At 44.4% G+C, this 23,780-nt stretch overlaps 1 protein-coding gene across 8 annotated transcripts in view; it reads right to left on the bottom strand.

The window, feature by feature from the left end:
- Positions 1-1,583: 1,583 nt before the first annotated feature.
- The window catches only part of AGAP1 (ArfGAP with GTPase domain, ankyrin repeat and PH domain 1), a 589,384-nt gene continuing 567,187 nt past the window's right edge, over positions 1,584-23,780 (bottom strand). For all 8 annotated transcript variants that reach the window (XM_068245326.1, XM_068245327.1, XM_068245325.1 and 5 more), the window contains 2 exons: positions 5,573-5,828; positions 1,584-1,985 (listed from right to left, as the gene is read on the bottom strand). In XM_068245326.1, the coding sequence (XP_068101427.1) occupies positions 1,770-1,985; positions 5,573-5,828 (472 nt within the window). In that variant the 3' untranslated portion in view covers positions 1,584-1,769. The remainder of the gene's footprint in view (positions 1,986-5,572; positions 5,829-23,780) is intronic.

Below are 23,780 nucleotides of genomic sequence, written 5' to 3'. Positions count from 1 at the left end.
CTACATGAGCCAAAATGCTTTGATAAATTTGTCACAGAGTAGAATTGGTGGCTTCCCAGTTCTGAAACAGAATGCCAAAAGGTTTTCTTCCTTTGTGCAACATCTATGTCTAACAGATCTCTACTCCTACAACATAGAATATGAGAGATCACTCGTTCTTATTCTATCAGATATCAGGAATACAGACTAAAGCAACTGACCAATGTTCTAAGATCTTCTCATAGCCAGGTTGTCGTTGAAATTCCTATGTACTGCACAGTGAATGACGTTTTATTGTCAAGAGTTCTTTTTTTGCATCCATGTGTGTCAAAACTTAACGTATTTACTTGCAGACAAAGAAGAAAAGACTAAACTATATTTCACAACCTTGGTTCTAGGAATGTAAACTAACAATAAATATTGAACATGAGCATCGCTAGGAGTATTTACACAACTCGACTTAAAAGACAGGTAAGAGGACAGTCTAGTGCATATTCTCTTCAGGGCCTTAATATATATGAAATGAGCTCTTTATTTAATCGTTTGTTTTTTTTCAAGAAAAATCGGTAGTGCACATGTAGTGTCCTCTTTTTTAGGACTGATCTCATCAACAGTCACGTCATACAAGTTCTATAAGACAATATTCTGTACAGTACTATGTAACGTGTGTGTATTGCCTATGAATATACACAGCCCTGTACATGCATATACCCCCCTGCCCTCAGATCTGTCAAATATGCATTCTGCATACAGAGATCTCCACGAAAATATGTTTAGTTTTCCATAGTGCAGTAACTACTCCTAATTAGTGTCTCTTATGTAAGCCTTTAAGGAAAAAAAATAAATGCACTCAACCATATAACCATCTCAATTATGATTTTTTTTTTCTCTTTTGCAGTTGAAGTGACCCAGATGTACAATTGCAGAGGGGAGTGGAGGAGTAGCGCGCTTGGTGTGTGTTTCAGGAAGGGAGCCAGATGGCAGAAGCGACTCAGGCTGCCATTACTGGTTCCATAAAATAAATATTTTCTGTAAATTAAAAAAAATATATAAATGTATATAAAAAACAAAAACAAACTCACAATGGATGATGAAGTAAAGTAGCTGTTCTAACCTCACCCTGAAAATGCATTTACGGAATAAAATGTTTTCTGTTCCTATATTTTTTGGGGGTTACATTTAGAGGAACATCCGCTTTAAGCGCAGCAGGATTATGACAAGGAGTCTGAAGATGGGGCCCAGAATGTCTCTCCTAATATGATTCTTGTAAGAATATTGCAATCACATCCCTGTAATCAGCGGAGCGTGGAGAGAGCTTCCTCCTCAGCTAATATGCTCCCTTCTACATGATGAGTAATCATGTCCTATTAAACAGCGGTACAGGCTGAGGGAACTCAACTATACAAGTGTAATGAAGCCAGCATTCTCTGAGGACAGATTAGCTCCAAGTGATTTGACACATAGCATCATTGGAGCCTCAAACCTGACAAACTCAGTGCCTGCGTGTGATTTATGTGGAGCAGTGCTTGTCAGATGAGAGCAGAGCCTAAGTGTTCTGCTGGGGTAGAGGTGAAATGTGCACATAACTGACAGCTCTCTACCTCCCTTCCTCCCTCTTTTTTGTTATTTTTTTTTCTTCCTGCCTCCCAAAATGCTTGTGGAGGTTCAGTCTCTTCTCCCCTTGTTCTGCACTCAGTGCTTTTACACCTCCCATGTCATTCCTGACTCCTCCCCTTGTGGTGCGAGAGGTGAGCGGTGCTCCAGTCTGTCGCCTTTCCACGTGGTCTGTTTTAGATTAAGGTGGGCATCAGGCCTCCACCTCCTGTGTTGCTGTTATTGTTGCGATTGTTTTTTCGAGTAAGGTTAGGTGTGGCCATGAGCACAAATTGTTCATCAGGACAGCCATATTGTAACAGGAGCTCCCGCACCTCGGGGGTGACAGCTTGCTTAGCATATGCCAACGCCGTGTTCCCATGGAAGTCCCGTGCCATTACATCCACTCCGTACTGAGGAGAAAAAGAGAGAGTTAATATAACCAAATGACAGAATTAATAAAAAATGCTTATACTAACTGAGTATCTTACTTGTGTTTAAATGCAATCAATTTTTTGTAATAACTATGCCAGAAAAACACACACTCCTTACAAATGATCCTCATGAGATGGTCAGACCTATGAGTTTGCTGGATCATTTATTATAAGTGTATTTATGACAAATTTATTTCACGCTGGCTGTGCTGATTTATTCATGTAAATAAAGGCCTGGATCTTTTTTTTTTTTGCTGACCTCCAGTCAGTGCAGCCTGCTGCTACTTGGAGTGTATGAATGCACCAACAGGGGTGATGGGCTTCTTCTTAAAGGATACCTGAAGTGACATGTGACATGATGAGGTAGACATGTGTATGTACAGTGCCTAGCACACAAATAACTATGCTGTGTTTTTTTTTCTTTCTCTGCCTGAAAGCGTTAAATATCAGATATGTAAGTGGCTGACTCAGTCCTGACACAGACAGGAAGCGACTACAGTGTGACCCTCATTGAAATTCCAACTATAAAACACTTTCCTTGCAGAAAATGGCTTTTGAGGGCAAGAAATAGATAAAAGGAGAATTTCTTATCAGTGAGGGTCAGTGATAGGCTGATCTTGTAACCCCAATTACTATTTACACTGGCATGTCTGCAACTTCAATAAAGGTGTTGCATCGGATCTGTTGTCCAGTCGTTTTGCTCTTTTCTGCAGAACTTTGGAGCACAAGTCAGAAAACAGTTATTGAGTTACACCCTGATATAAGCAGTATTTAGTGCCAGCCTACTCTTTCTGTTTCAGCATAACGCTCTGTTCCCTCTTGACTGAAGAACTGACATTTTTTTGTCAGTTCTCTGCTCATTGCTAAACGGACAGTGAATGACTCCTATTTTATAAAATAGGAGCAGTTTACCCTTGTCGGGCCTCTTGCACACTACATGCGATTCCAATTTTTTATGCGTCCGATTTTCTATTCCGATTAAAAAACGTAGCAGCACACAGTACGTATTTTAATTGGAACCAAAAATTGGATCAGATAAAAAAAAAAACAGAATTGCATGTAGTGTGCAAGAGGCCTCACTCTGCAATGGATGTGTGGGATCTGTTGCGGAAAGAGGACTGTTCTTCTGCAGTCTGCGATAATTATGGGCAGGCTAATGCGTTTCCCCATATGGCCTATGGAGGTGACCCATCTGTCCTGGGCTACAGCCGGACCATTGGAGCAGACACTACAAGGGGCAAGTGGGAACCATGCCTAGCACATACCCTGTATTCTTGTAACAGTAACTTCTAATGGTGGGTCTGTCTCCAGTGTCCCTATGGTGACTTCTCCTGATAAGTGGAAGATGAATTATTGAAATCACTGACCCCAAGGCTGGAGCATTGCAATGATTGAGTAAAAAAAACTTCAAAACAGACATTATCCTGTGTCCTGTAAATATTTGCTCATCAATAAAGTTTTGACTTGAAAGTATTCACATCCCACTTGAGTGAACAGTACTATAGCAGTTTTTTTTATATGTAGTCCTCTAATTTTCAAGGGACCAAAAACAACTGGACAATCGAATGACAAGCTGTTCAGTGCTTGGGTGTCAGCAGTTCCCTCATAAGGCAGGTAAAGGGTCAACAGCTAATCTTAAATAAAAAAAATCTGAACTTGAAAGCTGTGGCTGTGATCTCTCAATGAGGCCCAAAGAGCTTCCAATGCACATAATGCAGGCCGTCATTAGGCTGAGAAAATAAACAATAATTAAAATCTGAGAGATACCAGAAACATTAAAGATGCCCATACATCGTTGGCAGATCAACCAAGAGACAGATCTCTCTCTGATCTAATCTGATCGAAGAGAGATAGGTTTCCTGCCCATACACTGTGGGATTCCAGATCAATTTAAGCCTGAATAGGCACATCCGCAGCCTCGACACCCGACTCTGTCCCCCCAGTTTGAAATGTGCCCCCTGGTGCCCTGTGAGTGAATACTTTACCTGTCGGTGTCTGCTGCTGGCTTTGTCCACATACATGAACCCCATGTGGTCCCCAGTGTAACATGGGCGCTTGTGCGATGTCACACGCGCTCACGTATACACCGGCAGCCACAAGGGACACGTGTGTGTGAATCGAAGATGGAACCAGCGGTGGACACCGACAGGTAAAGTATTCACTCACGGGGCACGTTTGACACTTGAGAGGGGGGGGGGGGGGTGTTGGATTCATCGTCCATCCCGATATTGCACGCCGTTATGGCCGTGCACCCGATCAAGCATGTCGGCCTGATATCTTGCAGTATTTCCAATGGACACATGCAACCATCAGTCTCTTTCAAAAATATTTCAGAAGAGAATTTATCCTTCTAAAAACATTTTAACACAGCCAAAATGCCAGTGTGTACTGTGCAAGCACCTTTGAGGTGAACGCACATTTGGGGTCTTTAAGTAAGCTTAAAGGGAACAAAGCACCCTTTCTTTCCCTGGAATTTCTCCTGGCTTGTAATAGCTACAGGAGCTGCCATGTTTCCCCCTCCCCTTCTCGCCATCCGTATATACAGAGGTCATAGATGATATCGTCTCACATTCCCTGTAGATAAGCTCTTTTAAAAAATTGTCCTAATTACCCACCCCATTTGTTGATGAAAAGGTATTGTTGACTTCTTGCTAATGAGTACAATAAAACAATTACTAAGTTCTCAGCTGTCTGAAATCTCTGCAGACGGACGGGCTGGACCACAGGCCTGCTGAAGTAGGCTAATAAAATCTAAGTGCTAAACTTTAAATGTAAAATAAAAGGTAAAATTGAAGTTTATTTTTATAATGAGACATATTGTTGGCATGCATTTTTCATGTGCGAATGAGATGCCCTGGGTGCTGAAAATCGTGCTTGGTTTATTTTAAACGTATCACCTAACTTGCGCATCACCTAACTTGGACAAATGGATAACAATCATTTATATAAACGGCCACCATTTATATAAACGGCCATCGTTTATATAAAAGGCCACCATACACTACTTGATCTGGTAAATGATCAACATTTACATAATATTGATCATTTACCTGCTCGAGACTTTGAACCAATTAATTAAATCAGACACCAGCAGGGATCTTATCTAATATAATTCGCACTAATGATAAAGGTGTACTGCCTAAAGGCGGATCACTCAGAAACCGCTGTATCAGTCCGCCGACAGTGCGTACACACGCCGGACTGTCGTTGGAATGCCCACCCAGCCGGAGGTGACGACGGACCCGTCGTTGCCTCCAGTCCGGCGTGTGTACAGACCTTTATGCTAGGTACACACTATGAGATTTTCTGGCCAATTTACTGTCAGATCGATTATTTCCAACATGTCCGATCAGCTTTCCGATCGATTTCCGAGCATTTCCCGATCGATTTCAGTTTACTTCAATAGTAAATCACTCGGAAAATGGTCGGAAATCGATCGAACATGTTGGAAATAATCGATCTGACAGTAAATCAGCCAGAAAATCTCATAGTGTGTACCCACAGCATGTGTCTGCAGACTGGCATCCATACACGTGGCAGCTTAGTGTGTGTTTTTCACAACTTACCCATATAAGCAGTTGCACAAGTACCACGTTTCCCTTGCGACATGCTAGATGCAAGGCTGTGCGCCTGTCTCCTTCCCCACACGTCTCGTTCACCTCCTCCCGGGAGCCGTGTGCCAGAAGCAGGATCACTGCCCGCAAGTCCTCCTCTGCTGTGGCTCGCAGTAACTGCTGCCCTATGGGCAGGTCCCGGCATAGCAGGGAGGCCAAAAACAGTTTCTGCTCATACTTTGCACGAATCCAGCGTTCCTTCTCCTCTCTGTTAAGAAAGAAATGAAATATTGTTAGAAGAAATACCACCGTTATGCTGATAATACACATAATATTACATTGCCACGAATGGGACAAAGTTCATTGTGAAAAAGGAAAGTAAATCAGAGTCTATTTTCTGAATTTAAACAAAGAACTGTATTACCATGAATGAGGATTCTTTAACTCATTACCGGAAACCTAATGCTGGATACACACGATACGTTTTTCCGCTCGATAGATGGATTCGATAGATAATTCCCGACATGTCCGATATTCCTTCCGATCGATTTTGCGCTCGATTTCTCATAGAAGTGAATGGAAAAGGATAAGAAAAACAAGTGGAAGATAAGAGAATCGAGTGCAGAATCGAGCAGAAAGAACGATTGGGTGGAAAATCGAGCAGAAAAATGTATCGTGTGTTCCCAGCATTAGACAAGCACAGCATTTAAACGTACCTGGGGCTTCCTCCAGCCCCCTTCAGGCCATGACGTGGGCTCCCTCACCGTGCTGCCGGGCCACTTTGATCTTCCGCTAGCCTTCTTGGTAAACCCTCCAGTCATGCTGTACTGCGCAAGTGCGGTACAGCCAAGAGCACGATAGGGGCATCCGCCAACAGGAGGATCCACCGAGATGGCTAGCAGAGGATGGAAGCTGCCTGGGAGGACAGCATTGGAACCACTGCCTGAAGGGGGCTGCAGGAAGCCCTAGGTACATATAATTGCTTTCCTTTAATTACGGTAATCTCAGGTACACTTTAAGGAAAGGCAGTAGCTGCTGAGATAGATAGAATTTAAATTAAAGAGGCTGATTCATAAAGCCTTGTACACATGTACTGTCGCCCGGGAGTGCTTGGACTCTAACCTCCAGGCTTTGCAGATGCATTGCTAGCCTTCAGTTTAGTGATGCGTTCTGTTGCTTTGAGGGGGGAGGAGGGCTAACAGAATGGCGCACAAGCACAACGCCCTCGGCTGAGATGATCTGCTTGGCTGATCACGGGCCGAGGCACCGAGGAGCGAATCAACTAATTTCGGAGCATCGCTTTGGGTGCTGTCATAGGCTGTAATAAGAATTACGGCTATAGCGACGCTCAGTGACTAATAACCAAAGCTCAAATTAGATAAAAAAAGGTAATTCGGCCGACAGCAATAGTCAATGCCTGAATTACATGTCGCCCCCGAGTTGTGACAACTCTGAGTGGAAATAGCCTGAAGTTTGCCTGAAGCAAGGTGAGATTCTTTTGGCTTCACCCTGCGCCGAAATTTAGCCGCGGCCATTTGAAATGTACGCCTGAGGAGGGTCAGGGGCCTCTGTACACGCTAGATTCTCAGCAGAAGAGGCACCAACCTACCTTCTTTTTAAATGGATACAATTAATTAGATAACAGATATTGTACAATGTATTCCAAGCTTAAAAGGTGATAGTATATATACAAATTCAAAGAGGGTACACAAGTCTTTTCCACTAAGGGTTTGGCCTTCGGTCAACACCAGCAACCAACTGCATTCATTGCTTCAGTGAGAGGGCAGACATGTTCTTCCAGTCTGCTATTGGTCAGCCAGGTAACAATGATGGATTAAATGTCAAATGGCCCACAAGGTCCAAACGAAGGTCAGCAAAGGCACATTACACCAGTATACTTACGCCAATAAAAAGGCACAAAATTATATTGCCAACCACCGCCACATGCAGCTGTACGGGCCGGTTCACACTCGGCGCTTTGCCCGCCATCACGTTTGGCTTCGTGATCGCGATTTGCGGGCAAAATCTCACGATACACGCTTGAACGGGAATCACAGAGCAATCGCACCCAAAACGCTGCATGCAGCCCGTTTGTGATGAATAAAAATCGCAACCGCTGCAGTATGAATGTATCCATAGGGATACATTGTTGCAGCGCATTGCTGATCGCCGGCGATCAGCAAATTGCTGAAGAATTGCCAAAGTGTGAACCAGCCCTACAAGGTGACAGTAAATGGGCCATTTTATAAAGGATCAAAAGTATGGACAGTCTCCCAATCTGCCCGACCTCCATTTCATTCTCCTGCTAGAAAGAGTAAATAAAGCATATCTAAGATTTGTTTGGGAAAAAAATCTAAATATGGCTTTCTGTCTGTTGCAATCTTGATTAAACACCCTCTCAAAAAATCTGCACAACTCAGCTAATCTGAAGTTGGGAGCACCCTAAACTGTCTTCATTTATACAAGGCAATTTACAAAATCCTTCCTATACCTCAGTTACACAGAGGATTTATCAGACACAGGTGATGAGTAAAAAGAATTGTTTAATTTGCACTCAAGAGATGTCAGTATTAAGAAGAGATACAGGAACAAGTCACAGGATTCTGCAGCCTACTGTGCACGAGTCGCTGCTATCTGATACAATTCTCAGTCATATAGGCACTTCTTTGTTTGTAGAAAAGACATGGGTTTATCCAGAATGGCATAGATGGAGTGTTACTCGACAAGAAGTGCTCCCCAGACCTAGAACTTGTGCTCGTCAACTGCAGGCCACCATACTCACCACGTGAGTTCTCCTCCTATGTTCTAGTCAGTGTATACATCCCCCCTGATGCTGACGTCAAAACCGCTCTGATCGATCTCAGCGATATCCTCTCACAGTGGGAAACATCCCTCCCTGACTCACTGTTTATCGTCATGGGTGACTTCAATAAGGCCAACCTCCGTAAAGAGATGCCACGCTATCACCAGCATGTGACCTGCCCCACTAGGGGCCCAAACACCCTGGACCACTGCTACACAGCACTAAAGGACGCATACAAAGCTGTCCCATGGGCAGCACTGGGCTCCTCCGACCACTGCCTCATTCATCTCATCCCTACCTACAGGAGGCGCCTGGAAACGGCAAAACCAGTACTGAAGTCCGCCAAAGTGTGGTCAAGCAAGGCCAATCTCCAACCTCAAGCCTGCTTCGACTGCACTGACTGGAAGTCCCTTGAAGCACATAACCTGGATGAGTGGGCAGAGAATGTTACCTCATACATCAGCTTCTGTGAAGACTCTTGCGTGCCGACCAAATCCTTCAAGGTCTACCCGAACAACAAACCGTGGTTCTCCAACAAACTACGGCAACTGCGGAAGTTCAAGGAAGTGGCACACAAGTCAGGCAACCTGGAGGACTAAAGGAGGGCGAGAAATGACCTTAATCGGGAACTGAGAGCTGCCAAAAGGGAGTTTGCTAAGAGGCTGAAGGACAACCTACGCTCGAATGACTCACAGGCTGTATGGAAAGGGTTCAAGGCTGCCACCAACTACAAGTCTCCCCCCCAACATGCATCACCCAGCCCATAACTAGCTGCAGAACTCAACAAATTCTACTGCAGATTTGAGAGCCAGGCAGCTGCAGAACGACACCTGCCTCCACCCACCCCCTCCTCAGCCCCCAAGTACATCGGCACACCCTCTTTGGAGGCGAGCAAGGCCAATGTCCTGCGCCTCCTATCCACACTAAATGCCAGGAAAGCCTCGGGCCCCGATGGCGTGTCTCCAGCCTGTCTTAAAACCTGTGCACGGCAAATTTCCCCCATCCTCTCTGCTATCTTCTCCAAGTCTCTGGAGGATGGAAAGGTCCCAGCATGTTTCTTGAGGTCTACCATCATACCCATTCCTAAGAAACAGGGGGTCTCTGACCTTAACAACTTTAGATCCGTGGCCCTGACATCGGTTATCATAAAGACCCTGGAGAAGGTGGTCCTATCTATCCTTAAGCTCTCCACTTTGCCCCCGCTAGACTCCTTCCAATTCGCCTACAGGGCAAATAGGTCCACTGATGATGCCATAAATATCAGACTGGAGCACATCTACGACCACCTGGACAGACCAAACACATATGCCAGAATATTACTGCTGGATTTTAGCTCTGCCTTCAATACCATCTGCCCATGCATTCTCCTGGAAGACCTTGACATACTAGGGGTTCATCCTACCCTGTGCAACTGGATCATGGACTTCCTCTCCAATAGGACCCAGGTCGTTAAGCTGGGGACCATCTATTCACAAGAAATGGTCACCAACACGGGGGCACCCCAGGGCTGCGTCCTGTCTCCACTGCTGTTCTCCCTTTATACGAATAAGTGCAGGTCAACGGCAGACTCCGTTAAGGTCATTAAGTTCGCTGATGACACCACCCATGTCGGCCTCATCACCAAGGACAACGTCCAGGAGTACTGTCAGCAGGTAGAGAGAATCTGTCACTGGTGCAAGGAGAACAGGCTAGTGCTCAATACTGCGAAAACTGTCGAACTATTCATTGACTTCAGGAAGTCTGCCCACACCCCACCTCCACTTTACATCGACGGCACTGAGGTGGCCAGAGTACCCTGCGGCCGCCTCCTGGGCACCACCATTTCCAGTGGGCTCAGCTGGCGACCCAACATCATGGCCATCCAGCGGAAAGCCCAGCAGAGGCTCTTTTTCCTCCGGCAACTAAAAAAGTTCGGCATGACCCAAGAGATCCTTACATGCTTCTACTCCGCCACCACAGAGTCGATCCTCTGCTCTTCCATCTTGGTCTGGTATGCTGGAGCAACCACTGATGACAGGAATAAACTACAGAGGGTCATAAGGTCGGCGGAAAAGATCATTGGTATGCCCCTACCCTCACTGGCCCTCCTATACAGCTCAAGAATGCGCACTAGGGCACTTAAGATTGCCAGCGACCCCTCTCACCCAGGTCATTGCTTCTTCAGCTCACATCCACTAGGCCGGAGGCTACGGGCCATCCCAACCCGAACCACCAGACACAGAAACTCTTTTTTTTCCCTCAGCTGTCAGCCTCCTGAACTCCCTTCACATACTGCCCCCCCAGTCAACCTGCTCTCCAGACTAACTGTTCGATCTCCCCCATGCACATTTTGGTGTACTTTTTGCGCACTTTTTATGCATGCTGTGATTTTTGATCTGTGTTGTATACTGTGTTTTTGTTCTGTTTCTCCTTTCTAGCTCTATTAACTGCATACGTAAACCTATCTTTTGTAACTATGTTTTTTCGAGCTGCGTATGTACTGTACTGTGCCAAACCCAATTCCAGGCAGGACCCAGTCATGCTTGGCGAAATAAACGTTTCCGATTTCTGATATGCTAGATACACACCATACAAGTTTCTGGCAGATTTTCCTGCCAGATTGATACAAAAATAAAAAAAAAACATGTTGGAAATAATCGATCTGGCAGGTAAGTCTGCCAGAAAATTGTATGGTGTGTACCTAGCATAAAGGTACAGACAGACACTAGAATTTTCTTTTTAAGGACCATCATTTATTAGTGTCTTGCGCAAAAACTCTCAATACAACAGTCCCGTAACCATGAGTACATGAATAAAGCAGATTACCAGATGACAGCCAAGCACAACTATTTTCTATTGTTCTTCTGGAAGCCAGTACCACACACTCATCCACAGCTCAATGTCCCCTCCCATAGGAAGAACAGGATACTTGGCAGTAGGCAAGGAGCCTTGTCCCTATGGCGAATAATCCTAAATCTGTTATTTGCAATGATTACCAACAATTGTTCTGGAACACAGTAATTGATCATTTGTACATGGCCCAGGCAGAATGCAGGGAGAGTACAGGTGTTCCTTGACATCACCAGTCTCCCCTTTATGCTAGGTACACATGATGCAATTTTCTGGCAGATTTAGGGCTCGATTCAGTAAACGGTGCTAACCCAGTTAGCACACCTAAAGGATTTAGGTGTGCTAACTAGGGTGCTAAGTAGTTAGCACATACAAACTACTTAGCACTGTAGTTAGCACATGCAAACTTAGCACCGTAGTTAGCACATGCAAACTACTTAGCACCCATGTTAGGACATGCAAACTACTACTTAGCACCGTGCTAACTAGGGTGCTAAGCTCCATGGCTAGATACCCCTCTTGTAAAAGATAGAATATTTGGAAATTTAAATTCAATCTGAGCTCTATATATTATGTGACGATCATTATATTATTGTTAACAATACCTCTCATCTTCCACAGTGATAATTGATGCTGAAGCTACTGTTGGAAAAGTTAGGAGGTGCACTGCTACACTGCATATTCTGTCATATGTTCCTTTTCTCTGTTGAATAAACACTGATTTTTAAAAAAAAAAACTAGGGTGCTAAGTAGTTTACATGTGCTAACTACGGTGCTAAGTAGTTTACATGTGCTAACTACAGTGCTAAGTAGTTTGCTACATGCAAAGTGGCTTTTCACTGGCGTGCTAACACTTAGCACCCTTTTCTGAATCAAGCCCTTACTGTCACAGCGATTATTTTCAACAATTTTGATCTGATTTATGATCGTTTTTTCAGAACGATTTTTCATAGACTTTAATGGAAAATCGATCGGAAAAAACGATCGGAAATCAGATCGGACATGTTGGAAATAATCGATCGGACAGTAAATCTGTCAGAAAATTGCATTGTGTGTACCTAGCATTAGTGACCCATGAGTTAGGTACTGCTCAGTTGACTTGTATTGTAATGTCTGCTGCATGTCTCTCTATGTCCCCTCCTTGCAGGAAAAGACTGGCAGCTCACCCCAGATACAAGGGCATCTGTGCTCTGATTGTGGGTACAGTGTCACCCAAAGACAAGCAACTAAAATGCTCTATAATCTATGAGCATTTTTTAGCAGTTTACGATTCTGGAAGTGCTGACAACAGTAGGTGTTTTCACATTAATGATGTCTGAATGGGTATCCTCTGACCTCTTAGCCACACTGTGCTCAGTGAAAAAGCAATTGGACATGTTGGACTTTATCCATTCGCTGCATTCCCCTACACAGTTTGGTGTTAGGTATCTTTTCTCTTATTTCCATGGCAACGATTTGTGCCCTAGTCTGCCCAAAACTCACAAAATTTTTCTGACCAAGTCTCTCTTTTCTCTTCAAAGTGTTCATCATACAAGTGTTTGCCAATATCTGGCTCAGTTTCATATTTCTGAACTATGATTCCCAAAGTGCTTCAGATGTAGTGATACATATCAGGTCACCTACTCCTGTCTTCTGCCATTCAATTGACTTGTTTGGCTCTAATAGTGATCAGTGGGCTAATCCCTTTCTCCATTTATCGTGGAGCGCCTGCTGAGGGGGGGAAGGTCTATGTGTCAGGACCCCTGGCTGTGTTTACATTTTTGGAGGTAATCTAGTGTCAGGTTAGCTTTAATCTGCTTCTAATCCCTCTGTGTAAACAGCTTCTTCAGAGAGTTAATCTGGATTATCCTTCCGAGGTTTCCTGTACATGCAGAGCGACCCAGGAGCGACCCCTCATCTCCCCTGGCAAGGAATGACAATGAGCTGTTAGCACATCACAACGGAAACTGGGGATACATTACAAGGACTTGCAGGTGGGACAATCCAATAAAGACAGTCAAAGCATTTCAAGTATGTTTTTTTAAAACTTTTCCTTAAATGAGGTGAAGGACCTGCCACTCTTCCCCTAATCATGGGTCATTAAGCAATGAATTGCTCAGGTAGCTGGTAAAGCATCCAATATCTTATTCACCAACTGAAACTGAGGAAACCACAGGAAGTGCACAAAGATTCCAATCACCCTAGGCTAGAAGCCACCAATGTAGCTGCTTAACTGCTAACTGGTTTCGCTAATGCATAATTTGGTTCCTGTTGTACAGAGCACAGCACTATTGTTATTGCTAGCATAAATAAATTACTTCTTCCAAAATACTTATAGGACCTATCAAATTCATCTTAAGGTGGCCATACACTGGCTGATACACTGGCTGATACACTGGTCGATATGGGCTCCCTGGGATCTATCTGTTTCATTCCCTCTTGATTACCCCCCCCCCCCTCCCCCCCCCAGTCGGTCCTCACTTGTCCGTCTCTGCTTCTCCCCACCAATTGCTCAGTCTTTTTCACTTACATGTCCACAGGCGCCTGTGTGATGTAACGCAGGGGACAGACACTATAGGCACTGTGACCACTATAGGCCTCTAGTATTTAGCTTCTCTACATTATGTCACAGAGGCATCCGGGGACACGGCAGTGAAGAAGACAGAGCAGCCGATGAGGAGAATCAGAGACCGGGCAGTGCGGCGGACAGGTCAGAGTAGCTTTGTCAGTTGTCTAATCGAGCGCTGCTAGGATTGCGCTTGCGATCCGCCACTGATAACCAAAATCTTCCGTCCAGACCTATCAACCTAATCAAGAGATTTCAGTCCAAATGCTGTGCCGTTTTCTCACCAATTTGATCAGAGTGATCGAATCAGCTGTATATAGACGGGAGAAATCGGTGAGTGTATTGCCACCTTTAAATCTATATCACTGTCACCTGAGATGACAGTGATATAGAGGTTGCCATATTTATTCCCATGTAAATAATGCAAGTTGTCTGGCTGTCCCCCTGATCCTGTGACTCTAAGCCATAGACCCAGAACAAGCATGCAGATTAGGTGCTTTGACTCAAACCTGACTGGATTAGCCACAAGACACCACTGATGCCAGAACAGGACTGCCAGGCAACCAGTTTGGAAGGAGAAAGTATCTAAGTCATATGAAGCCCAACATGGCACGCAGGCCAGTGAACTCCTCTTGGCTCAGTCCACTTGTTTGGGTGCTGAACATCAGCGGACAGGAGTGTTCAGGTGTTCAAATTCACTATACTAAATTTGAACACCAACACTAGTTATAAGGCATAATTAATTATAGTAGATCACACTGCTGGGTAAAGTTGGTCCATGCCTGCATTACTTAGAAACAGCAGGGACCGAAGCACATCAATCCTCCTTCTAAACTCAACTAAAGGAGAAAAAAATGCTATTTTAGTATTTCATAGGATATAGAAATGTTAACATTTTCTGAGTGATTTTCTATAGTCTGTGCCTGCAGTTGGGAGAAGTTTGCTAGCTTATTCTCTTGACAGAAAGTGGGTAAATCTGAGGAAAACATGCTCACTGGAGGTTTTGTATTTTAAGACAAGACAAGACAAGACAAATAACATTTATATTGCGCTTTTCTCCTTGCGGACTCAAAGCGCCAGAGCAGAGCAGCAGCCACTAGGGCGCGCTCTATTGGCAGTAGCAGTGTAAGGGAGACTTGCCAAAGGTCTCCTACTGAATTAGTGCTGGCTTACTGAACAGGCAGAGCCGAGATTCGAACCCTGGTCTCCTGTGTCAGAGGCAGAGCCCTTAACCATTACACCATCAGCCAGCTGCTGCTTTAACAATAATAACAATAGCTACAGACATGAAGGCTAGCACTAACTAATCTCTCACCCAAATACCAGCCAAATTATCACTAGCTCTAATCTCATGCTTCTGACACTTATGCTGGGTACACACGGTACGATTTTCCGTGCGATAGATGGATCCGATTGATAAAATCACTCATGTCCGATATTACTCCCGATTGATTCTGCGCTCGATTTCTCATAGAAGTGAATGGAAAAAGATAAGAAAAAACGAGCGAAGATAAGAGTGCAGAATCAAGTTCAGAATTGATTGGAACAAACGATCGGGTCGGAAAATCGCACAGAAAATCTTACCGTGTACCCAGCATGAGGCTCTGTTCACACTACAATGCTTGATAGCAGGGCAGCCTGAGCAGACAGTGCATCAGATACACGGCTCTGGTGGCTCTCAAACTTTATCTGGAGCAGATGCTTTCTACAAAATATAGTCTAAGGACACATCTGCACCAGGGGATTATCGTGCAGCACAGGACTTTGCGTTCAGATCACGTCTTGATTACCAAAGCCAATCCAACAGATCTGCTGGGTTACAGTGTGAACAGAGCCTAACTCTTGCAAAGCTAGGTCTGGTCTGTCCTAAAGTTCACCATCTCTCACATTATGCTGCACCTGACTATCCTCACCCTCAAAACAACCCAAACTACAGGCATCTGGAACTGATCGTACACAAAGACCAGTGTCATAAAAAAGCCAATCATATTTCCCCGATTCATGCATGCAGCAGTATCACAAGTCACTTGTGTTTGGTGAAACTAGAGATTATGAACAACATCTGATGTGCTGGTTGGCAGGATTTTACCAAATACAAACTGCATTAGTTGTCGGTGTCTATAATGAAGAGAATGCAGTGAGTGTAGGTAGAGACTTCACCTGTTTGTGGCTGTTTCTAGGAAGGGGGAGGTGGTCCTAGCTGCAAGGAATGTGGCCCCAGTGCCATCCTGTCTTCAGCAAAGAGGAAGCAGGAGGAAGTGGAGTTGGTAGAAGAGCTGTAGACAATGTAAGGGGGAAATCTCTCTCTGCAGGGGGAGACCCCAGTCTATGGCACAGGAAGTGCTTTAGCAGATGGCTGGCTGGGGGCTGCATGCTTTCTAAACTGACTTGGGTTGCTAAGGGTGGAGGAAGCAGGGAAGGGATAGTACTGATAGGAGGGGGAGTACACGCTACAGTGAGCACAAGGAAAATTAAACTCTGTCGAGAAAGTATATATACACACTATGTAATGTTTCAGCCAAAATTTGTCTATGTAACAAGCAGAACAAAATGCTTTAACACCATAAAGAATTATGGACAATAATGTTCCCAGGCAGCAGATTTGCCCACAAAAGCCGTTAAGCAGAATGCATGGAAGTCCGGAGACTGTGTGATATTGATGTGTTGCTGACTCCGCTCAGCCGCCTGCCCTGCAGCACTGCGAAGCTCACGCACAGAGCACACAGAGAGGTGGGAGGTATCTGTGGATTTATGTACTTACAGGGGCTCTGCACATAAATATCCCAGAGGTGCCTGATCAATAGGATCAGTGTTTTGCCAACCTGTGGAATGTTTTATGGAGCTCAGAGAACAGTACAGGCATTGATGATTAAATAAAGCCAATCTATTAGCCTTATTACGAGATAGTTGGGGGTCCTCTGACACATGTTCCCGCTCGATGGCTGCAACAGATCTCAGACAATGAGATGAAGCAGGCACACAGCACATAGAAAGCACAACACTGTGAGCAGGTCTGGTGTACACAATAATACATACATGCAACATAATATACAGTCTTCTCTCTATTGTTGGCCCAGCATCAGCAGTAACATCACAAAGCATTTCTGTTCCATCCATTGAAGCATTATGTTGGATAACGCATTCATGGATCGAAAGTAAATGTTTTGCAGATTGACTGGTGATGGTGCAAAAGTAGAGCGGAGATATCGATATGCAGCCTTTCATCATCATCATTGTTTTTTGTTATTAGAATTTGTTTTATATGTATATTAGGAGAATTTTAAGCATACTGTTATTAATGAGAAGGTGGATGGTAAAGTCTGGTACACGCCTTCAATTTTGATTGGCCAATCACTCACCAATTTTACCACCTCCATTTATTAGGGTCAACTGATTTTGAATACTATGAACGCATTGTTTAGGTGAACCCTCACACTACATGAAAGTTGTAAAAATGGTCAGTGATTTACCAATAAACACTGAAGGCGTGTACCATGCTTAAGACTATCTGTTGAGACTACAGGACATGGAAGAGGTAGAGAACATACAGCCCGGACTATGAGACTGGGCTGTATGTTCTCTTACGATAGATCCCTGGGACAACTTTCTGAACCTGTGAGTGATTGTGCAGTAGGCATCAAGACGCCATATGCTGGGTACACACGTTGCGATATCCCGCTTGATCGATTATTTCCGATATATTCAATCGGGTCTCGATCGATACAGCCGTCGATATACTCATGTTAAGTATGCAAAATCAACGGCTGTATCCATCGAAACCCTCAAACATGTCCAAAATAATCGATTGACCAGGATAAATTCCGGTGGATCGAGCAGGAAATCACAATGTGCATAACCCAACATTAAGTAGTAATCCTGTAAATACTAGGCTTATCTTTATAGTCTATGACTGTCATTTGCTGTAGCTACATCATTATCAGATTTAGCCTTCATACATTTTATCTAGTTAGGATAGCCATGGTTGTACAACACGACACACGGCATTTGTGTTGCTCTCCATTGCGGTGCTGATCCCATTCACTGACAATGAATGGCTCAGCGCTGCATTTTGGCAAAAAATGTGTGCAGCTGTGCGTTATCACAATACACTGCTACATTGCATATTAGGCCTGCTTCACACTTGCACAGGTGAAAAACTGATCCATGGAACAGATCAGCTTTTAAAAGGCATCAGTTTTCCATCTGTGACCCTCTGTTCCGGATGAGTCGATCCAGAAAAATCGATGCAGACCCAAACTTGTGGTCAGTGCGGCAGAATGGGCCAAATGGAACTGTTCTAACAGAGCAATGTGAATGGATCCTATTGATTAACATAGGGTCCGTTCATCTTCGCTAGGATCCATTCCGTTTAGCTACTCTAAACACACCGTTTTTAAGGCCAATGTGAACCGACCCTGAGAACGCCAGTCAGAGCATTCTGTGCACTTCTGATGCTGTTGCTATTTGCATACTATATACAATGCTGAAATGTGCACGCCAATGCAACCAGTGTGAACAGGGCCTTGCAGGGACTGAGCTTTTTTTAATCCTACCCATTGTTCAGTAGCCTGTGTAAACTGAGGTCCTAGGTAACCAAGCTGTTAACACACAATCTATGCTTAGGATTTTAAGGTTGTCTGGAGGAGGGGTCCACCTGAAGGATACAGATAGTAAAATATTCATAGGTAAGTAGTATTTCATATTTAGTCTTCATTAAAAACAGAGTCAAGAGGATGGCTTTGTTGTGAGGGATCAGTAAAAGAAAAACCAATGTAACACAGAAATATGTAAACAGAGTGGCCATAGTACTCCAAGCATTGGGGTGTTTTGAAAGACGAAGACTTGGTTGAATATATAAGTTTACAGTCTGTATTCCTTCTAAGGTTGTGTTTCAGCATAGAAGCATCTCCATGCCTCCACTACTCTGTGAAACAATCTACACTCCCCACACCTGTCCTGTCTGAGAAAAGCGGGTCAATTGTGTTGAGAAATGTCTTTTGCCCAGCCCCCTCCCCTGATAATAGCAGCGCAAGAGGCTGCAAGGAATCTCTGCGGCATTATGGAGAGAGAGGGAGAGAGCGCAGGAAATTGGGCAGCTCGTTAGCGGAGCACAGAACCAATCAGGACAAAATTATGCAGTCATGTAAGAAATAATATCTATTAGGCTAATTTAATCAGTGCATACTTTACAGATGGATTAGAATGCAGAATCCAATTATATCAGACATAGCGACTACACTGGACTTGCAGCCCCTTATATGGGTGAAAGGGGACAAAGGTAGGGGGGAGGCAACAATCAGGGGGTCTGGAAGGCAGAGTCAGGAATAAGACAAGCAGTAAGTGCATATTAACCCCTACTTTGCGAGCAGATTCTCCAATTATAGCTCAGAAGTGCATCACAGAGATCAGAAGGACTTTATTTGTTAGGTTTAACAGCAAAAGATTACACACAAAATCATATTATGCTTTCCATGAAAACTGCATGCCAGAGCTTAATTTTGTTTTCAACAATTCTTATTGAATTTTTGTATATTTCAATAAAACAAACATGAGTCATTAAGATACCCATATTCACTATAATAGTGATAGAAACTGAACATATCCCATGCAAGGAACATGAAACAGTATAACATAAGAACAATAATGTATAGCCTATTCTTGGTCATCTAAGGGACATAATGTTGGAATCATGCATTAAGGTAATCTGAATGCTCGACGACAATAATGAAACATTTTCAGTCAAGTATTGTGGGACATACAATAGTTTAAGCCGCAGCATAGCATGTGTTAGATAGTAGTCACAGATAGGATCCAAGTAAAGACCGTCTCATAGGGCGAAATCTTGCTATGCTGTTGGGAGATGATTTTTTTGTTTGTTTTTTTAAAGTGAAGGCGACTGCATTTTATTGTAAATGTTAAATAAAAGAAGAGGGCAGAGTTGATGGTAACTCAATTAAGTGACAAAAGGAAGAGGTTGTTCACTGTGCTGAAAAAGTAACCGGCGAAGACCAATGGAATGGCCTCACCGGTTACTTGGGCCAGGGTCAATGCAATGGTCTCACCAGTTACTGTATATGGGCAAGGCCAATTGGTCTCACCCAATGGGAAGAGCTGTTTGTCAAAGATACCATTGAAAGTGGTATCCCAATTTACAGCCTGGGAAAGCACGAGGTTGGGTGTCTGCCAAGCACTCACTGTGTCTGGAGGACGCAAGCCAATTAAGGAGGGAGGAGGGAAGGGGGAGAAAGGACACAACCTAGAGCAGTGAACAAGCAGAAGGAAGTGACAATCGGCGGTTGCCCATTTCTCCTGCTCACCCAGCGTGCCAGCCGCATTCCCCCCCACCAAAATCAGCTCACACACTCCAGGCACAGTGAGAGGTCGGCAACCACCCAGAGGAGAAATTATGTTATGGACTTTAGCACGGAGGAGAGGAAAAACCCCCTGTGGAGGAAACCTCCGAGGTATCATGGCTAAAGTCCTGCCCCCCTTCATGGGCTCTCCTCTGCTTCTGCCCTCTTCAGTTGCACTTCATTATAAGGTCTGGAAAGTCCAAGACCTTTACTTTCACATTTGGGAAGGGAGGGGGAGGGAAGGTGGGGGAGGTGTGCTCCATATGAACGGATGTTACGCCATCTGCCCTAATCCAGGAAGCGTCCCTACTTCATCACACACCTATTAGGACTAGATCTAGAAGAGATCTAGTCCCTGGATTGCACCTTAGTGAAGGGAAGAAGGATGTTAAGCATCCTCCACCAGGCTCCAGTTAACTGGATCCTTGGTCTCCACCATCGCCGTGGAGGAGATGGGGGAATGAGTGGGATGTCCATGTCCTCCACGACGAATGGATCGAACATATGGAAAGCCCAATAATCAAAGATTGTGTCATCCATCATGTTTTCACAGTTCAGTGTCAAGAGAAACCCTTCAATCATATGTGGCAGACTTGATCAGAAAACCCTTCAATCATATGTGGCAAATTTGATCAGAAAACACTTCAATCACGTGTGGCAGACTTGATCAGAAAACACTTCAATCATGTGTGGCAGACTTGATCAGAAAGCACTTCAATCATGTGAAGGGGGGAGCCGCAGTCGCTGGGAAGGCGACCGGACCTCTCCCTCCCTTCCTCTCCGGGGCCGCCCTCCATGCTCCTCCCTCTGACTGCAGAGTAATGCGCAGCAGGAAGCGCTGTATAGAGCGCAACTCACCTGCCTGCGTTCCAAACGCCGGTCACTTGCCGCTGGTCTCCTCTCTGCATTGCCGGTATACACACGCTGCTTCCTGCAGGAAGGGCCAAATTTCCCGGGCTCAAGTTGGCTGCGTTAACACGAATGCCCAGCAAATCCTGAGCCCTCCTGTTGTTGTCAGGCAGAACGGGCACCTCAGATAAAAAAAAACAAAAAATTGAAACACGCGACAGGCTTTGGCGGGTCGGATTGAGGAGGTCCGCGGGCCATAGTTTGCCCATCCCCGGACTAACCAATCCCCATCTGCTTTCTAATGCTGGGAATACATGGTTTGTTTCTGACGTGCGTTTCTGCTTCTCGATTCAGCTCTCGATTCTCTCATCTTCCGCTCGTTTTTCTTATCTTTTTTTCCATTCACGTCTATCAGAAAACAAGCGGCCAAAGAATCTAAAGTGAGAACTTAAATGTCGGAAATTATCTATTGAATCATCTTATCAGCTTAAAAACGAACCGTGTATTCCCAGCATAGGCAAAAGCCCTGCACCTTCATGATTCCATTGAACATTCAAAAACATCATGCACACCAGTTTGTTAACGCTTGAATTTTCAATATTTCTCCATAAATACAACGTAAATGTTCACTGTTTTTCAACAAGTCCTACAACTAGAAATGGGAATGCCATTGTACGAGCTAGACTAAAATACTGTACTTGTTTATTTAATAATGAAATGTATCTAAAGTAACATATTTGTGTGTGACAGAAGTACAGTATATGTAGCTTTTCTTTCCGAAACTGATTGTAATGATTGGTGTCAGCACACAGAGAGAATCTGATTATTGGTGATCTGCAGTATCACCAAGAATGCAGATATATACCTGATTATGGATGATCTGCAGAATCACCAATAATACAGATATAGTACTAACCTCTGGACACGACACCTGTATGTAATCGTGAGTGTTTGGTGTAACAGTATGACTTTAAGTAACGCACCTGCAGAGCAGGTGATTTTAGGCAGTATGGCAATACTGCTCTAGAGAGTATAGAAACCTCCCAGCAGCCTAAGACTCTCCAAGGGGTAGAGTCAGGCTGAAGATGGGAAGGACCAGAGAGTGAGTGACACCTGAAGGTGGATGTCACTGACAGATCTGGAGACTATCTCTTAAAGTGAGAGATAGTTCTCGAGGTCGGGCAAGCCAGGTCGGCAACACACGGACAGACAAAGTACAAAGACAGAAAGCTGATTCGTTATCCAAGACAGGCAGGGGTTGGCAACGGAATATCAGTTATGCGTGGTACCGAATCAGAGAGCAGAGGAATAGTCAGGAAAGCAATAGGTCATAACAAATATCAAACAATGCCTAGTCTTGGGTGTGAGGTCCTTGGTCTCTACACCCTGGAACTAGTCTGATGTATAACAGAATGATAACACGAAGTTCCCTAGTCTTGGGTGTGAGGTCTGTGGTCTCTACACCCTGAAACTAGTCTGAAGTATAACAGAATGATAATACAAGTTCCCTAGTCTTGGGTGTGAGGTCCGTGGTCTCTACACCCTGGAACTAGTCTGAAGTATAACAGAATGATAACAATAGTAGTAATCTGGCTCAGTGTGAATTCCCAGGTCCTCCTGGTTCAAACACACTGTTGGATCTGACTAAGGTCTGAGTGCTTCCACGTAGTGTTCGCAATGGCAGACAACTTGTGAGTGGCCAGCAGTAACTATATATAGAGCAGCGCTCTCTGGCGCCACCCCTAAGTGATGAACCAATGGTTACCAGCTCTGAGGTCAGCTGACCGGCCTGGTCAGCTGATCCCTCCTTGGCCATCATAAAAGTCCTGCCTCTCAGCGCGCGCGTATTCCTAAACCTATGTGCACTAACAGACTCAGCCACAACAGATGCACGCTGCTGCGTGCAACCCGCCGCGCTGGACGCGGAACCAGCCGCCTTGCTGTCCATACATGCAGCGGCTTTTCCGCGTTCTTTCAGATTATCAGACGCACGTTTCCGCGTGCAAACCGCCGCGCCGGACACGGAAATCAGCCGCCTTGCTATCAGCACACGCGGCAGCTTTTCCGCGTTCTCTCACACTGATGTGCCCTCTTAGGTAACAATAATGGAAGCTGTATGTTTCTGGTAAAATTTCAACAGTCCAGTACTTCAGCTTGGAGGAGCATTTTTCTAAGAGGATGAACTTCAACTTGGGGATGTTGGTGGGCTCCTTCTCAAGAACTGGCCGTTTCAGGTCATTCCACAGTACTTCAGTAGGAATAGGTTCAGCATTTTGACCAGCGATTCCAAACCTTTAACCATTTGTAGAAATGTAGACTTGTGCGCTTAGGGCCATAATCTTCCTAACATGCTTTAGTTTTTCAGTCTATGTATGGATTCTCATGTATGGATATTTCCCTGCTGTAATTCAGAATCCATAGATTAATCAGTGATGACAAGCTATTCTAAGCAGATCCAAACCATGGCACTGACACCTCTATGCTTCACAGATGGAATAAGATTTCTAAGCTAGAATGCAATTTTTGCCTTTTTCCAAACACAACACTCCTCAAGCTGAAAAGTTCTATGTTTTATTATCAAGCCAAAACATTTTTTTCCAGTTCCCTTTTTTTGGTCACAAGAAAACTGTAGATGGACAACAATGTTCTTTTTGAGTAGCAGTGGCTTCCCTTGCAACCCGGTCATGCTTGCTACTGCTGTTCAATGTTCTCCTGACAGTGGAATTATGATCACTGATATTCTCCTGAGTTTTTAGCTCCTTAGATGCTTCCCTTAGGTTCTTTGAAATCCCCCAGACTGCACTGCTCTTACTGAGTTCTTTGTTGTTTGACCATGTCTAT

This window comes from Hyperolius riggenbachi, chromosome 7 (assembly GCF_040937935.1).
Source record: "Hyperolius riggenbachi isolate aHypRig1 chromosome 7, aHypRig1.pri, whole genome shotgun sequence".
In the NCBI taxonomy this organism is placed as follows: Eukaryota; Metazoa; Chordata; class Amphibia; order Anura; family Hyperoliidae; genus Hyperolius; species Hyperolius riggenbachi.
Note: the sequence above shows the minus strand (reverse complement) of the source record. Positions and strands in the feature narration are given on the sequence as shown.